Source organism: Dipodomys ordii, unplaced genomic scaffold (assembly GCF_000151885.1).
Source record: "Dipodomys ordii isolate 6190 unplaced genomic scaffold, Dord_2.0 Scaffold235, whole genome shotgun sequence".
NCBI classification, from domain to species: domain Eukaryota; kingdom Metazoa; phylum Chordata; class Mammalia; order Rodentia; family Heteromyidae; genus Dipodomys; species Dipodomys ordii.
In genome coordinates, this window is record NW_012267451.1 from 269,718 (window position 1) to 287,702 (window position 17,985).

The 17,985-nt window shown below is 37.4% G+C and overlaps 1 protein-coding gene across 1 annotated transcript in view; it reads right to left on the reverse strand.

The window, feature by feature from the left end:
• Nucleotides 1-17,747, reverse strand: part of LOC106000693 (vomeronasal type-2 receptor 116-like) — a 58,333-nt gene extending 40,586 nt beyond the window's left edge. The window contains exon 1 of the mRNA XM_013035981.1: nt 17,477-17,747. Within this exon, the coding sequence (XP_012891435.1) occupies nt 17,477-17,747 (271 nt within the window). The remainder of the gene's footprint in view (nt 1-17,476) is intronic.
• Nucleotides 17,748-17,985: the final 238 nt, after the last annotated feature.

The following is a 17,985-nucleotide window of genomic DNA, read 5'->3' on the forward strand; positions in this document are numbered from 1 at the left end:
TGTGTGTGTGTGTGTGTGTGTGTGTGTGTGTGTGTGAATGACAATCCTAGGGCATATACCTTGACATTGTTCTTGAGCTTTTTGTCTCAAGGCTCACAAACTGCCTCTTCAGCCACAGCTTCATTTCCAGCTTAATAAAAGCCTCACATATTTTCCTGCCTGGGTTGGTTTCAAACCTCCATCCTCATAAATGCACCCCAGGATTAGTTGGGCTTACAATCATGAGTCACCCTAAGAAAATTTATCAAGGTTCGCAAAATATAGGTGTTACTACAGAACGTTCTCAGACTACTGGCTGAGGGGGTAAGGAAATATAGTTGCAAACTTTTATATTTTATTTTTTTATTAATAAGTTTTTATTGTGAAAATACTGTACATAGGGTTTACAATTACATGAGTGAGGTTATGAGTACATTTCTTATCAAGCATTTTTGCCTCCTCCTTTGTTTCTCAGTTGCATCCTTTTAATACAGAACTCATTCCAGTAACTCACGTTGATTTTAGGAACAGCACTTATTTTCCACTGTGACAGCTGAAATGGAAGAGATACAGGCATGCTGGAGCAAAGTGAAGAACTTGTAGACCAGGAAAGAGGAGTTACATAGAAATAGAGTCCTCTTGTGCTAGCAGACAGAAAATCACTTAAAAGGAGATGTAAAACAACATTATGAGACTTAGCTGCTCTGGAAGCAATAGTGATGGAGGTCACTGTAGAGAGACAGAGATCATTGATGTGTACACCTAGAGTTCCCTCACTCATCAAACTTCTTGAGAATAAAATTGTAAATGGAAATAAAATATTGAATTACCTATATCTTGTTCTCTTCTTGTCTGGAAGCGTGGATGTTACTGTGATCTTTCCCAAAGTGTAGAGAGGAAAAAACCCAGTGATCATCACATCTCTGAACATGTGTGCTCGGTGCTTTATTGTTGAAAAGCAGCTATTACCAGCCAAGGACCTGATAGGGAGGGGAAGAAGGAGAAGGAGGAGTGTGAAAGCCAAAGGGCACATCCCTGAAGGATCTGCCAAGCAGAAATGAGGGCAGAAAGTGATGCCCACAGTTACAGTTATGTATATGTGCATTTGTGTCTTTTCATTGACAAAGGTCTTCACTCTTGATCACCATTAATGAAAGAGTCTTGTGAGTCCTCAGAAGTAATGTGTAAAACTATCCCCAGGGGCTCTGCATTTGTAGCCTTTCCTCAGGAAGAAAAACATAAGTTAGAAAAGATGTTTGCAGATTTGCCTTTTTCACAGTGCTGGAATTTCATCCAAGACCACAGATAGTGAGGACCCAGAGGTGGAGCTATCCAAACTCTATTTCAAGAAACTACTTGTATGATAGTCATTTTGGATGATGCAACTGGATTGTATGAGATGTTACCATGTCAAGGAATGGTGAAATGGCCAGAAAATGTCTGTACCTCTAAGTCGTCTAATAAAGTTATGAGGGCTTCTACTTAGAGGGTCAATTCACACACACATACACAGGTAAACATCTTCTCTTTGCAAATGATATCTCATAGTTTCAATGCCATAAAGATGCCAGCAGAAGACTTAAAGCAGCTTCCAGATCTTGCTTAGAGTGAATATGGTTGTGCAGGTAGCATAATTATATCTCACTTTGTAATCTTTTGGGTAAATGCCCAGGAGTGGAATTGCTAAATAATAGGGTAGTACTTTGTTGCATTTTTGTTGTTGTTCATGGGGTTTCAACTCAGGACAGAGAAGTCAGTGTCCCTGAACATCTTTGTTCAAAGTTTATGCTGTAGCAACTTTGAGCCAAAGTGCCACTTCTGGTTTTCTAGTGATTCATTGGAGATAAAGGGCTCTTAGACTTTCCTTCCTGTGCTGGCTTGGAAGAACCATCCCCAGATCTCAGCCTCTTGAGTAGCTAGGGTTTCAAGTATGAGCCACAAAATGCATGGCTATGTTTAATTTTTTGAGGAATGATAAAAATTGAGGAATAATGGTTTTTAAAGAACTCAAAATTATTATAATTTTGCTGCTGTTGTTGTTTTTACTTTGGATATGCCAATTTTCTTTCCTCCCACCAGAGGCTGGACATTTGTTTTCTTCCATTCATCAGACCTTTCTATTCTATGCTATCCCTTCAGGGGAGAACTATTTGTAGTTTTTGAGGAATCTGCATACTGCTTTCCAGGTTATTATTACAAGTTTACATTGCCACCAGCCGGGTAGTAGTGTTTGCTTTTGGCCACATCTCCTCCAGCATCTGTTGTGAATAGATTCCTTGATAATAGCCATCTAAATTGGGTGAGGTTGAATCTCAGTGATGTTTTGATTTGTATTTCTTTTATGGCTAGAAAATTTGAGCATTTCTTCATATGTATATTGGCCATTATTTATTTTAATACATATATTTTATTGTGAGAATACCATGCAGAGGAGTTACAATTACATGGGCAAGATAATTGATAATGAGTATATTTCTTATCAAGCATTGTTGCCTCCTCTTTGTTTATCCTTCCCATCCCTTCCCAATCCCTCCCTTTTCCCCTACCTGATCCCCCCCACCAAAGTTGTAAAGTTCGTTTTTCGACATAAAGATTTGTACATCTCATTCTTGCAATAGGTCCACCTGTATCCCTAGTTAAACGATTATTTTGCCCTTCCCCTCCACAAATTATTATTTCCTCTTCAGAGTAGTCTCTCTTTAAGTCTTTAGCGCACTTATACATCAGGTGATTGTTTCTTTGAGAATTTGTTTTGGGGGGATTTAATTTTTTGAGTTCTAAGAATATTTTAAATATGAGGCCTCTGCCTGTTGTATGGCTAGTGAAGATCTTCACGTAATCTGTGGGCTTTCTATTGATCTAGCTAGCATTATCCTTTCCCATGAAGAAGTTCTGCAGTTTAATACAATCCCTTTTATTCCAACATTTCTTTGACTTGTTTCAATAGGTCAGCCAGTGTCAGCATTTATATTCACCCTCCTTCCTCCATCTAGTGCCTCCTAATGACAGACTCTCAGTTACTCTGATATTATTCATTTTATGTACATAATAATTTTCCAAGGAACCCTCACTGTGATCATGTCATTCATGCATATGTTATGCTTCCACTGCACTCATACATTACTCTTTCCTCATCTTGTCTACCCTCCAACTTTTACTGCGTTAGCCCATATTCATGCATATATATTATATAGTTTGATATTATTCACCTTTTACACTTTTATTTTTTTCTCTCTCCCATATTCTCTTCAAATGGTCTCTTTCATTACAAGCAAGTGTTGTGCATACACAGTATGTATTTATGTGTATGGCCTAGCTTTCCAACATTACAAAAAAGAAAACCTATTACTTTGTACGTCTGAGTTTGTCCCTGACTAGAAATGAGGATTTGCAAATCCACCAATTTCCCTTCACATGACAAAATTTCATTTTTTCCTTGAGGCTAAGTGTAAGGGGTGGCCTGATCAGGATATACATAAATAGACATATTTAATTGAATCAAATTCTACAATTATTTTTTGTTTTATTGTAAATAAGCTATACAATGAGTTAGTGACATGAGTAAGGTAATGAGTATATTTCTTGTCGAACACAGTTACCCATTTCTTCATTTTTCTTCCATTATCCTTCCTCCAGCCATCCCTCCCAAACTGGTAAACTTCATTTCTAACTTAGTGTCTGGTGAGTATCATTGTTGAATTAGATCACCCTTTGTTCTTGTTTCAGCATTTTGTTATTCCCCTTACCTTCCCCAAATCAGATAAATGTATATAGAACACACAGGGTATCAGAATCAAACAGAGGGACTGAGTAATTGTCTGTTCTTTCTCTATAATGTCTAGGCTATGTTCACTCCCAGAGTTTCAATCTTCTGGATGGGCTAGCCTAGATTCCAGGTTTTCTACTTCGGTTTTTATTTCCCTTCCTTCTAATGGGTCTGTTTTGATATCCTAAAGTTCTTTGTTGTAGCTTTGATTGAGATCTTTTATGGAGTTATTTATTTTATTTTAATATGTTTTTTATTCTAAAAATTCTGTACAGAGGGATTACAGTTACATCAGCAAGGAAATGTATACATTTTCTATCAAGCATTGTTGCCTCATACTTTGTTTTTCCCCTACCAATCAGTCCCTCCCACCTCCACAACAACACCCCTCCCACTCCATATAAATTTTAAGTTTCGTTTTTCAATATAGTGTCTTGGATATCTCATTGTTAAAAGGTATCAAGCTGTATCTCGATTTAAGCATTTGTTATTTCCCTTCCCTCCCAAATTACAGAATTGTATATACAAGATGAAGTGCACTGACATCACATACATTGAAAACAGGGATTATACCATGGGGGAGGAACATAAACAGAAATAAAAATCACAGGGTATATTATAAATATGTTAGAAACAATAGCAAAAAAAAACCATGTGTCCTATCCTGGGGTTCATTTTGCTTAACATCATCTTATCTGGTCATAAGTACATAGCTTTTGATCTTTTCTGCTTTTCCAAGACATATACTAGTTATTACAAATAATAGAAAACATGGGACCTATGTTTGGGCCTGCCTTACTTCACTTAATATAATTTTTTCTAAGTCTTTCCATTTCCTAACAAATGGGGCAATGTCACTTTTTCTGATGGAGGCATAGAATTCCATTGTGTATATATACCACATTTTCTTGATCCATTCATCTACTGAGGGACATCTGGGTTGGTTCCATATCTTAGCTATAGTAAGTAATACTGCAATAAGCATAGTTGTGCTGGTAGCTTTTGTGTGGTCTTGTTTATAAACATTTGGGTAAATGCCCAAAAGTGGGATGGCTCGGTCATAAGGGAGCTCTAAGTGGAATCTTTTGAGGAACTGCCATACTGCTTTCCAAAATGATGGAAACAGTTTACACTCCCTCCAACAATGCAGTAGGGTTCCCTTCTGGCCACATCCCCTCCAGCATCTGTTATTATTACAGTTCTTGATTGTGGAATCTCAATGTTGTTTTGATTTGTGTTTCTCTTATGGCTAGAGATGTTGAGAATTTCTTCTTATGTCTATTGGCCATTCTTATTTCATCTTCAGAGAAGTTTCTCATTTACTATTTAGGGTCTTTTATTTTTCAGATGAATTTTTGAATTGCTTCTTCTAATTCTTTGAAGAATTTGGGGGGAATATTGATAGGCATCACACCAAGCCTCTGGAATCCAAACACCACAAGTGAACCAGAGACTGCACCAAGAGACTGTTTACACATAAGGAAGATACAAGATCTTCTACCCCCCCCCAAAAAAAATCAAATAACTCATTCTTCAACCTAACTTTTTAATTAAGAAATTGTTTTCAAAAGAACAGATATCAGGACCAATGGAATAGAATTGAAAACTCAGAAATGAACCCACATACCCATAGCCATCTAATTTTCGATAAGGGAGATAAAAACATACAATGGAAGAAAGACAACCTCTTCAGTAAATGGTGCTGGCAAAATTGGTTAACTACTTGTAGAAAACTAAAGCTAGATCCTTATATATCGCCCTGCACCAGAATCAACTCCAAAGTAATGAAAGACCTCAAAGTCAAAGCAGATACTCTGAAAACATTACAGGAGAAACCCTAGGTCTCCTTGGCACAGACTGAAATTTTCTTAATAGAGACCCAGCAACACAACAAATCAAAGAATGGTTGAACAAATGTGATTGCATGAAATTGCAGAGCTTCTGCATGGCAAAGGACACAGCTAGTAAGGTCAATAGAAAGCCCACAGATTGGGAGAAGGTCTTCACTAGCCGTACAACGGACAAGGGTCTCATATCTAAAATATAATTGGAACTCAAAAAATTAAATTGCCCAACAACAAATCTTCAAAGAAACAACTGCCCAATAAATAAGTGGGCTAAAGACTTAAAGAGAAACTTCTCTGAAGAGGAAAGAAGGATGGCCAATAGACACATGAAGAAATGCTCAACCTCTCTAGCCATAAAATAAATGCAAATCAAAACATCATTGAGATACCACCTCATCCCAGTTAGAATGCCTATAGACAAGAACTCTAATAACAACAGATGCTGGAGGGGATGTGGCCAGAAGGGAACCTAACTGCATTGTTGTTGGGAGTGTAAACTTGTTCAACCACTTTGGAAAGTTGTATGGAGGTTCCTCAAAAGACTTCACATAGAGCTCCCTTATGACCCAGGAATCCCACTTTTGGGCATTTACCCAAATGGTCACAAATAAAGCCATACTAAATCTACCAGCACAGCTATGTTTATTGCAGCATTATTTACAATAGCTAAGATATGGAATCAACCCAGATGGCCCTCAGTAGATGAATGGATGAAGAAAATGTGGTATATATACACAATGGAATTCTATGCCTCCATCATAAAGAATGACAATGCCCCATTTGTTAGAAAATGGAAAGACTTGGAAAAAATGATATTAAGTGAAGTAAGCCAGGCCCAAAGAAACATAGATCCCATGATTTCCCTTATTTGCAATAACTAGTATATGTCTGAGTCAAGCAGAAATGGTCAGAGAAGTTGATTTTAGGGAAATGAACCCTAAAATATTTATTCAAATGTTTTTTTATGCGATTGTTTCTAATACATGTTTAAGATGATTCTTTGTTGCTTTATATGTCTCTCTCCCATGGTATAACCCCTGCTTTCCCACTATTTCATTTTGGTATAATTTGTAGAGGGAAGGGAAGAAAAAAATTGTTTAAATAGGGATACAGTTGGATCCATTGCAACAATGAGACGTACAACTCGTTATGTCAAAACCGAACTTTACAACTTTGGTGGGGGATGAGGGGGGGAGGAAGATTGGGTAGGGGGGGTGGGGTGAAGAATAGGAAGTGATGCGAAGCAGAAACAAAGGAGGAGTCTACAATGCTTGATAAGAAATGTACTCATTAGCTTGCCCATGCAATTGTAACCTTCTGTACAGTATTTTCACAATTAAAAAAAGTGACTTGGAACAAATTATATTACGTTAAGTAAGGCAGGCCCAAAGAAACATAGGTCCCATGGTTTCCCTTATTTGCAACAACTAGTTTATGTCTGAGTCAAACAGAAAAGGTCAGATAAAGTGATGTTAGGGAAATGACCCTAAGATATGTATTCAAATGTTTATTTTCTTTCATGCGATTGTTTCTAACACATTTATAAGATTATTTCCTTTTTGCTTTGTATGTCCATCCCCCACGGTATAACCCCTGGTTTCACTGTATTTGATGTTGGTATAATTTGTGGAGGGAAAGGGAAAAAGTCGTTAAAACAGGAATACAGGTGGACACATTGCAACAATGATATGTACAAGTCATTATGTCAAAACACGAAATTTACAACTTTGGTGGGGGCAGAAGGAGCAGGAGGAATCAGTGAGGGGGTCGGGGGAAGATGGGAAGGGATGGGAAGGGGAAACAAAGGAGGAGGCTACAATTCTTGTTAAGAAATGTACTCCAAAAAAAAAGAAATGTACTCAATATCTTGCCCATGTAATTGTAACCCCTCTGTACAGTATTTTCACAATAAAAATGGTTTTGTATTTTTTCTTTCATAATTTTTATTTTATCTGTGTGTGTGTGTGTGTGTGTGTTTGTGTCTGTTCTTCTTTTTTATATCTTTTAACCTTTTGGTCCTTTTTTGTGTGTGACTAATTGTTGTTCTGCCCATCCCCAAATATATACACATTGTCGAATTCTAGACCTTCTCTTTCAATTTGTACATAGTTAATTCAGAAATTGATTACTCAATTCACATCCTCTTAGCCTTAACTTCCTTATTTAGTATTATTTCTTTATACCTATGTAATTTTTAAGTATTCCATTTTAAAATTTTTTATTTTTTATTTTTTCATTTCTTTTTCTCTCTCTCCTCCTCTCATATTATCCTCTTCTATCAGTATTATTTATTTATACTTACATAATTTAAGTGTTTCATTTTTTTAAAGTTAATTTTTTTCCTTTTTTTCTTGTTTCTTTATATCTCTCTTTTTATTCTGTTCTAACCATTTCCTTTCTGAGATCAGGACTTGATTAAATCCAAACTTTCCATTTACCTCTACACATCCCTCTAATCCTGTTTTTCCCAAAATTCTCCTTATCTCTAACAATTTCTGGTCTACTGAATCCCTTTTTTATGTTCTTAGCCCATTAATCCATAGTTGTTTGATATTAAATAGATTGTGTTTATCTAGATTATATCTGCAGCCATTTTGACTGTGCAGCTACCACACTCTGGTTGATGCTTATCTTAAAAGAGTGTTCTAGCATGAAATTGGTGTTACTTTCATACCAAATGGACAGAACAAGCCAGAAAAATGGCAAGTCTAGGCATCACAAATCCTACTCATGATAATCAGGCAACAGAACATTTAATGAATAATTCAGCGGAAAGTTCCCAAAAAGTTCTACAAACATTACTGATAAACATGGTGACTGAATAGATTGAAAGCCTGCAAAGGACTCAGTATTAGTGTGATAGGGAGCTAACCAAATATTAATACATGAACTTCACGAGCATGATAAGGGTAACCAAAAATTAATACAGGAATTGCATGAGTGTAAGGAAGCTAATGAAAGAGTAATACAGAAATTGTGTGAGCTGGATGAGAATAGACAAAGATGAATAGAAGCATTTGTGGAATCCATAAACAGACAGTTGAAGGAATCCAGGGAGACCACGAAAGGAATGCAGAATGAAGCCCAACAGAAGGAAAAGGAGTCCAGTGAAACCATAACAAATCAACTAAGGGATTTGAGAATAAACAATGAACACCAAATTAAGGAAGTAAAGAAGTCCATACAAGATCTAAAACAAAACACCAGCAAAGAATTTTAAGCCATCAAAGCTGACCAATTAGAAGGAAAGGAATTAAAAAACAGAGTAAAAGCCTTGACAGTAGATTAGACCATGCAGAAAATTGAATCTTGAGAATTGAAGACAGCCTAGATCTTAGAGAGGAAGAACTGACAACTGTCCCAAAAAATCCCAAAAATATGATGGATCTCTTCAACATTTAGAATACACCATCAGAAGGCCTAATCTGAGGATAATGGGTATAGAGGTGCACCTAGAGACAGAAGTTAATCGTATAGGAATTTATTTAACAGGATCTTAGCAGAGAACTTCCCAAACATGCAAAAAGACAGACCTATTCCTATACAAGAAGCTTTTAGAATCCCAAATAGACCAGACCAGAACAGAATATCCCACAATCACATTATAATCCACACAGAATAAATTCAGTCCAAGGAAAGGATCCTTAAATCTGTCAAAGAGAAAAGATCAATCACTTATAAAGGGAAACCAGTTAGAATCACCTCAGATTTCTCAGCAGAGACGATTAAAGCAAGAAGAGTCTCAAATGATGTATGCCAGGCCCAAAGACAAATATCAACCAAGAATTCTGTACCCAGCTAAACTCTCATACATAAGGGAAGGACAAATGAAAACCATCCATAGCAGAGAATCTGAAACAATATATCTCCACCAAGCCAGCCCTACAAAAGATACTTAAAGATGTCCTACACATACAAAACCAACAAGACCACAATAAAGGCCAAGAAACAGCACCCAAACAGAGAAACCAAGAACCAGTGGAAGAACCCAGTTGTCACAGCCCCAAAGAACGTGGATAACATGGCAGGAACTAGCAAACACCTCTCAATCTTAATGACTTAACTCTGCAATTAAGCGACATAGACTGTCTAGTTGGATTAAAAAGCAAGATCCTTATATCTGCAGCCTTCAGGAATCACACCTTGCCCATAAAAAAATTTTGAAAGTGAAAGGCTGGAATAAAATGTACAAAGCAAATCCCTTGCCCAAAACCGGTGGGAGTTGCAAGCCTAATTAATATCAGATAAAATATAATTCAAATTAAAATTAGTGAGAAGAGATAAAGAAGGTCATTATATACTAGCTAATGGACCTCTCCTTCAGGAGGATATTATAAATCTAAATATTTATTTACCAAACAAGGGAGCACCCAAATTTATCCAAGAAACACTACTTTCCCTCAAATCTCACATAGATACGAAGACATTAATTGTTGTGCATTTTAACACACTACTATCCCCACTAGATAGATCAACAGGGCAAAAACTCAACAGAGATAATGCAGATATAAACAACTGCATAGTCAATTAGATTTATCAGAATACAGGTTCTTCTCAGCAACAATGGAACATTTTCCAAAGTAGACCACATTTTACGTCACAAAGCAAACTTTTCCAAATTCACAAACATTAAAATTATGCCCTGCATTTTCTCAGACCACAAGGGAATAAAATTAGAACTCAACACCAAAAGGCACCAAAGAAAATCCTGTAATGCATGGAGGCTGAACAACCCACTGTTGAATCACCAGTGGGTCATAGAAGAGAATAGAAAGGAAATTCAAATGTTCATGATATTCAAGAAAAATGAGCACACAAATTACCAGCTCCTCTGGGACACAGCAAAGTCAGTACTTAGAGGCAAGTTTATACCGCTGAGCTCCTACATTAACAAATTGGAGAGATCTGAAATCAACAATTTAATGAGACATCTGAAGCTCCTTGAAAAAGAGCAGCAGCAGACAGAAAGAAATAATTAAATTTAAATCAGAATTAAATAAATTAGAATCCAAAAAAATAGAATTGACAAAACTGAAAGTTGGTTATTTGAAAAAAATAACAAAATTAACATATCCTTAGCAAATCTTATCACATAAACAAACTCAGAGATGAGAATGGAAGCATCACCACAGAAACAAGCAAGTTTCAGAACAATATTAGGGAATACTTCTCACACCTTTATGCTAATAGGTTTTAGAATCTGGAAGAAATCGACAAATTTCTAGTAAATATTGATTGTCCAAACTAAACCAAGATGAATTATACTATCTTAACAGGCCCATATCAAGGACTGAAATAGAAACAGCAATAAGCCCAGGACCAGATGGATTTACAGTGGAATTCTACAAAGCCTTCAAAGCAGAACTCACAGCCATACTCCTCTTCTTCCAATGAAATTGAAAGCAAAAGTTCACTACCAAATTCTTTCTATGAAACCATCATAACCCCCATCACAAAACCAGGCAGGGACTTATCAAAGAAAGAAAACTATAGACCTATTTCTTTGATGATCATCGATGCAAGATTTCTTAACAAAATTTTGGCCAATCCACCTCAAAATCCATAAAAAAACATGCATCCTTATCAAACAGGATTCATTTAAGGGATGCAAAACTGGTTCAATATAAGCAAATCAATTAATATAATTCATCAGACCACATGGTTATCTCAAAAGATGCAGAAAAAACATTTGACAAAATCCAACACCCCTTTATGATGAAGGCTCTGGAAAAATTAGGAATCCATGGAACATTCCTCAATACAATGAAGATTGTATATGAAAAACCTACAGCCAGCATTATGCTTATTGGCAAGAAACTAAAGCCATTTCCTCTATACTCAGGAATGAGACAAGGATGTCCCACACAAGACACAGTTAAGGAGAAAGCCCAGTAATTACCATAGGCTGTGTATCCAGGAATGAACAGGAGAGCAATTAGGAAGAAAATAAAAAATGGGGTTGCATAAAAAGAAAACATGCCAGGTGCTGGTGGCTCATGCCTGTAATGCTAACTAGTTAGGAGGCTGAGATCTGAGGATTCTGGCTCAAACCAGCCAGGGCAGGAAAGTCCCTGAAATTATTATCTCCAAGCAGCCACCAGAAAACAGGAAGTGCAACACTGTCTCAAGGGGTAGAGTGCTAGCCTTGAGCTGAAGAACTGAAGTACAGCCCCCAGGTCTGGAGTTCAAGCACCACGAGTGACAAAAAAAATTAAAAACATAACATAAGAAACAGAAAGGAAAACAATGTAACAGAAAGAAAAATGTTTTAAAAAAGAAGAAAAAGAAATTAAATATCTGTATATATAGTATAATAGGGAAGAAAGAATTCTATTTATTTGGGGGATCTTGTGTCATCCCTATGATCCTCTTTCCAGTCTCTTGATGGTGTCTTTGGTTTGCTTACATTAGTTGGTTTTTCTTGTAGCTTGGTTGGTTCCCCAAATCAGATTGTTAGAGTGTTAGCTTTATGAGCTTGGGTCTTTGGGACCTTCTTTCCAGAATACTTCAGTGGCCACAAGATCTGCTTTATATGTAATGCAGAGAGGAGGTGGCTAGCTTCTATGGTATGTTGCTGAGAGTGACCTTGATGTGGGTGGGTTTTGGGCTTGGTTAGAATCTGTGGCTTTATGTGAAGCGGGTAGCACCTTTTGGGCTAGACCCTAGTTTGGCCCATCCTGGAGCCACTGTAGGCTTTTATAGCCTGTACAACTTTTTTAAAAAGTGGTTTTTAGTGAAATTTTACAGATTTTTGGCTTTGTAATTCCTGTACCTATCTAAGCTACGGGTTTGGCTGCTCACTGCAGGGGGGCAGGGCTGCCTCTCTGGGCTCACCAGGTAGAGAAAGTTTTTCAGCCCTGGCCCTGTGAGAAATTTCCTTCTCCTGGGCACAGGAACCTTCCCTGGGGTGAAGCTGAACCTCACAGGTCCAATTTCTTTGCCCTGTTGAAAAATGGTTGCCACAGTTGCTGTTCCTCAGCTGGAGCTATCCGGTAGCTGTTATGGCAGGATCTATGCCAGTATCAAATACTGCGTTCTTCTCAGGTGGCAGTAGGGAGAGGGCTACCTTCCTATAGCCCGTTCTGTGGGAAGGAGTGGGGTGTCATTTGTGGGATGCTCATGGTTTCCCTTGGCTTTTTAGACTGTCCTCATCCACATCCCTCTGTGGCCAGCAGGATGTTCATTTCCACTCCTATTCATCCAGTTCTCACTAGCAACGAGGGAAGAGATGAGCACTCTCGGTCTCTGGTGCCTTTGCAGCAGCTTTATCTGGCTACTGCTGCCGTTGCCACTGGCAAAAGCTTGTACTCAAATCTGTCTTCTCACACAGATTGCCTGACTTTTTCCTCACTGGGAAGATTCTCTGTACTACTACGTGTCACTTAGTGTGATTTTCCAGTAGCGGATTTTGTGCTCATGTGTGAAAACTGGTTTCTTGGAGAAAGCTCAATTAAGTCCCAGCTACAATTCTGCCATCTTCCTGCTGACTCTTGTTGTTATTTAATATAACAAAAATCAAGTAAGTGTAATAAAAGCTTTGTTTCATTTTGAAGTTACATTAATTGAGGCTGAAAGAAACAATGACCTATGTTTCATCTTCTGCATGTACCTATCCGGTTTTTGGACTTTAATCCCGTGATACAACATGAGTGTATATGTGTGTGTATTTGTGTATGTGTGTGGTGGGTTCCACTGTCAAACTCATTTTGAGGTCATATGATCTCTTCTGTTGGTCTTCATGTCTTTGTGCAAGTACAAGCCTGGCTTTAATACTAGGGCTCTGTGATATAGTTTGAAATCTGGTGTTGTAATAATGCCTGCATTACTCTTTATGCTTAAGATTGCTTTGGCTTGGGGAGTCTGTTCTGTTTCTGTGTGTTTTTTAGGATTGAATTTTCTATTTCTATGATAAAGGACTTTGGTATATTTATAAGGATGTCTTGAATATATGTATGTATATATATAATTTTGAGTGATGCAGATGTTCAAAACTTAGTGCTTTTCCTAATTTATGCTCAATAGAGACTTTTTCTTCTTATGTCTTGTCCTTTGTGCATAAAACTATGGTTTTCCACTTCCTTGGTTGCATTTATTGCTAGGTATTTAAGATACTTTGTATTAGGTGCTATTTGGAATTGGATGGTTTCCCTGAAGTATTTCTCAGTATGGTGAATGCTAGTGTATTGACTGCTTTGCTGAATGGTTTTAACTTAATCTGTGATTATTTGTCACATTTCTAATTCCATTTCTTGGGAATGACATTTTTAACTTAGTAGGTGGCATTTGAGAGATGTCACTATAGAACTGATTCTATTAACTAACCATTTTCCAGCATAGGAGCTCAATGAAATTTTCAGTAAAATTATTAGGGGTCTGAACATTTAGCCCCCCAGCTTTACATAGTTTTTTTACCAAGCCTGTGTCTTTCTTTTCCTTCACCCAAATCAACCACCATCAAACAATTTATTCTGCTCTGGCCCATTTTTTCCCTCCTTGGAAGCTGCTGAGCTGTGGTTTTACACACAGCTAAAAGGAAAGGTTAGAGATCTAGCTGGCCCCAATGTCATGCCATTCTGAGGACTCTCACCTTTGTGTCACTAACAAATTTTTTGTAGTTGTGTTCATTGTTTCTCTGCTAAGGTCAAATCTTTCCATAGGTTCATATCTGGGATTTCAGAGGATGCAACAACTGTGATGGTCATTGTATTTACCCTACCAAAAATCCACCGGGGCTATTGATTGAATTCAATCTACTTTGCTTCCCACCCTCAATTTCTTAGCCATTCTGCTTTAAGTCATGTGTGAGACTGACTATTTTACTACATGATTCCCACAATGAAGAATAAAAAGTAATGTTACCCCATCCCAATACTGCAAAGTGTCTTCTAGTCTTTCTAGTCTGTGACTTAGGAGGTTTTTGTTCTTCTTTTGTTTTTAACCTTGGTACTGATTCCTGGGCACTAAGTGTCTGCACACTGTTCTTGAGGTGTTTGGTCACTGCTAGTAAATTGCCATTTTTAAGCCAAAGTGCTATTTCCAGCTTTTTTGGTAGTTAATTGTAGATAAGTTGCTCAACATCTTTCCTGTCCAGGTTGCCTTTAAACTGCATTGCTCAGATCTCTGCTTGGTGAATAGCTGGTATTATAGACATGAGTCACCAACACCCAGCTCCCTCTGTGTAATTTTGTGATGTTTTCACTTCATGGCTGTGCAAACAAATGGATCTCAATGCTTTTTTATGTGTCCATCACAGCTGTGTTATAGGCATGCACCACTGTTGTGAGTAACATCCACATAGGACTGCAGTGAACTCTCATTTCCTCAACCTTCACCTCTTACAGAGCTGTGATCTGATCACAGATATCTGCCACTCCACCCAGCCAAGGCATCCCAGAACCTTTTTTGCCCCATCTGGTTTCACGGAAGAATATTCTGTTTTTTTTTTTTTTGTAGGTCCTTGGGCTTGAACTCTGGGCCTGGGCACTGTCCCTCAGCTCTCCAGCTCAAGGTGAGTGCTCTACCACTTGAGCCACAGTGCCACTTCTGGTTTTCTAGTGGTTTATTGGAGATAAGATTCTCACAGAGATTTCTGCTGGGGCTGGCTTTGAACCGTGATCCTCACATCTCAGCCTCCTGAGTAGATAGGATTATAGGCATGTGCCACTAGTGCCTGGCCAGAGAAGAATCTTCTTAGTCTCGACTAGGGTTATCAGAATTTCCCATTGGTTTTGGATTAGTATTAATTTTTATACTCTTACAAAAATACACTGAAATTTTCAGTGCAATAACATTAATTACATTTTCATTTGTTAAATATCATGCCCTCAACAAAAGAGTAAGTACACAATATATTTGGCCAAACATTATTATATTGACAACTAAAAATTTAATTTATAGAAAGTTATGGTAAGTTACATAGCCAAGTATCTTTTAAAAATGTAAATGTGAGAAGATGTTTGAAATCAGCCTGGTGAGATAAGTGGACAAGACACTTATTTACAATAAGATATCAAACAGCTTGGAACTGTGATTCAAATGGTAAAAAACCTTGAGTGAAAAATGCAAAGGACAGTATATGCCTAGGTACAAGTATGTATAAATGAATAAAATTATTACCAGAGGAAATATGTAAAGAACTCTTGAACAGACAAGGAAAGAGTGCAATTGTGACTAGACCTATTAAATATGTGATTCTGGAAATATAGAGTAGAGCCCACTAAACTAAACTTATTTGAAACAATAAGTAGAGCTTTACTTACCAAGATTTTGAAATGTGGCAAATAAAAATTTTCCTGTGTGACAAATGGTAGGAAATGATATTACAAGAAATAACATTATATATTTAATATTCAAAATTCTTCATTTCAAAGTAATAAGAAATTATTATCAACCATCAAATAAAGAGTATATCCAGGCAAAAAGGGGTTTACTATTTGCATGACAGACTTAATCTTAGGAGAAAATTCAAAAAACTTTACGCATTGTAATCTTAAATCAAAGTTCATTTTTTGTAATATATATGTCATTCCTAAGGTATATGAGGGAAGCAGTGTGAAAGGGAAGGGGAAAACAAGGAAAGAAATGGAGAGAGACAAAAAGAAAGAGAGGTTGGGACAGAGAGAAAAGTCATACAAAAGAGACTCAGGATAATTTGGAAAGGTGAATGTGTGAGTAGAAATATACAAGTATTGAAAAAACAATATCTAAGGACAACCTTAAAAAATGTAAATTTGTGAAGAGGAAAATATTATTGAAATGCATTTGAGGACTCTGCAACATGGTGGTGTGCAGACAGAAAGTTAATATACTGAAATATTTAGAGGAATAATTGAGAAAGACAATAGATAATCTTTCCAGGCAGGCAGAAAAGGTCAAAGGTTATGTCCATAAGACTTTGTAAGATGATGCTAAGCAAAATGATCCCCAAGATAGAGTCACAAGAAGTTTTTTTTCTTGTTGGCTCTTTTTTTTATATGTACTATGTGATTTTTTTGTTTCCTTTGTATATTCTTCTTCCATGATACAATTCCTGTTTTTATTGGAGCCGTGAATCTTGTATATACATATTTCTAATCTGGTGAGGGGAAGAGAAATAACAAAATGCTGAAATAAGGATAGAGGTTGAGCCATTGTAACAATGAGATTTACAAGACACTATGTTGAAAATGAACTTTACAACTTGTGGGGGAGGGGAGGAGTATTTAGGGTGGTGTAGGGCAAATAGCTGGTAGGGGAAAGGAGGGGGTAACAATGGTCAATAGGAAATGTACTCATTACCTTACTCATGTAACTGTAACCACTTTGTACAGCATTTTTTCAATAAAAAATACATATATAAAAACAATAGAAAAAAGAATTTAGGAAGAACAGATAATATAATTAAGTGCAGATTAAATAGGAAGAACCAAGATATAGAAGCAAAACTATAGTATAAATTGTGATTACTATCAATTGTGACTACCAATGCTAGGAAATGCACACTAATCCTTACTCTTTGAAGTAAAAATTCTATAATATAAACTATGACAAGAAGAGATAATTACTATTACTACAAATTTAGATCAGAACTTCTGTGTACTAATCAAACTTATGTGCTTAAGCTTAAGAATGTTTTTTCTATGTCGTTCATCCCTGAAGCCAAGCAGACAATTTCTGTTTGGCATCAACAAGATAATATAACACTTTGGGGCAAAAATGCTGCCTAGGAGCCCTTGCACTAGAGGTCAAGATGGGGAAGACCTCGACAGCCAACACGACCTTCCTTTGGCACTGTGGTAGACAGGCAGGAAGGTGAGCCACACACTGCAGAACAACAGCATGCTGAAGGTCAGGAACATGGCTTCATTAAACGTGTCAGGCAGGTTCCTGGCCAGAAAAGCCATACTGAAGCTGGCCAGGGCCAGGGTGACCAGATATTCCAGGACATAGTAGAAGGCAGTGAAGGAGCCCTTGTTGCACAGAATGATGACATGGCCATGTTCAGAGTTTGCATCTGTGTCCACAAAGGGAGGAGATGTTCCCAGCCAGAGTCCACAGAGAGTCACCTGGATCAAAGTACAGAGGGAGAAGATGAAGTTAGGAACCCCTGATACCAGCAGCCACCTCATCCTTCTTTCTGGGGAATTGACCTTAAAGGCCAGAACCACAGTCACCATTTTGGCCAACACTGTGGAAACAGCCACAGTGAATATAACCCCAAATGTGATCTGCTGCAGGATGCAGGTGGCTGTGTTGGGACGACCAAGAAAGAGCAAGGAACAGAAGAAACAGAAGATGAGAGAGATGAGCAAGATGCAGCTGAGAGCCCTGTTATTGGCCTTAACAATGGCAGTGTCTTGGTGTTTCACAAACATTCCAAGAACAGCAGCAGTTAGCATAAAGAAACTTAGAGCC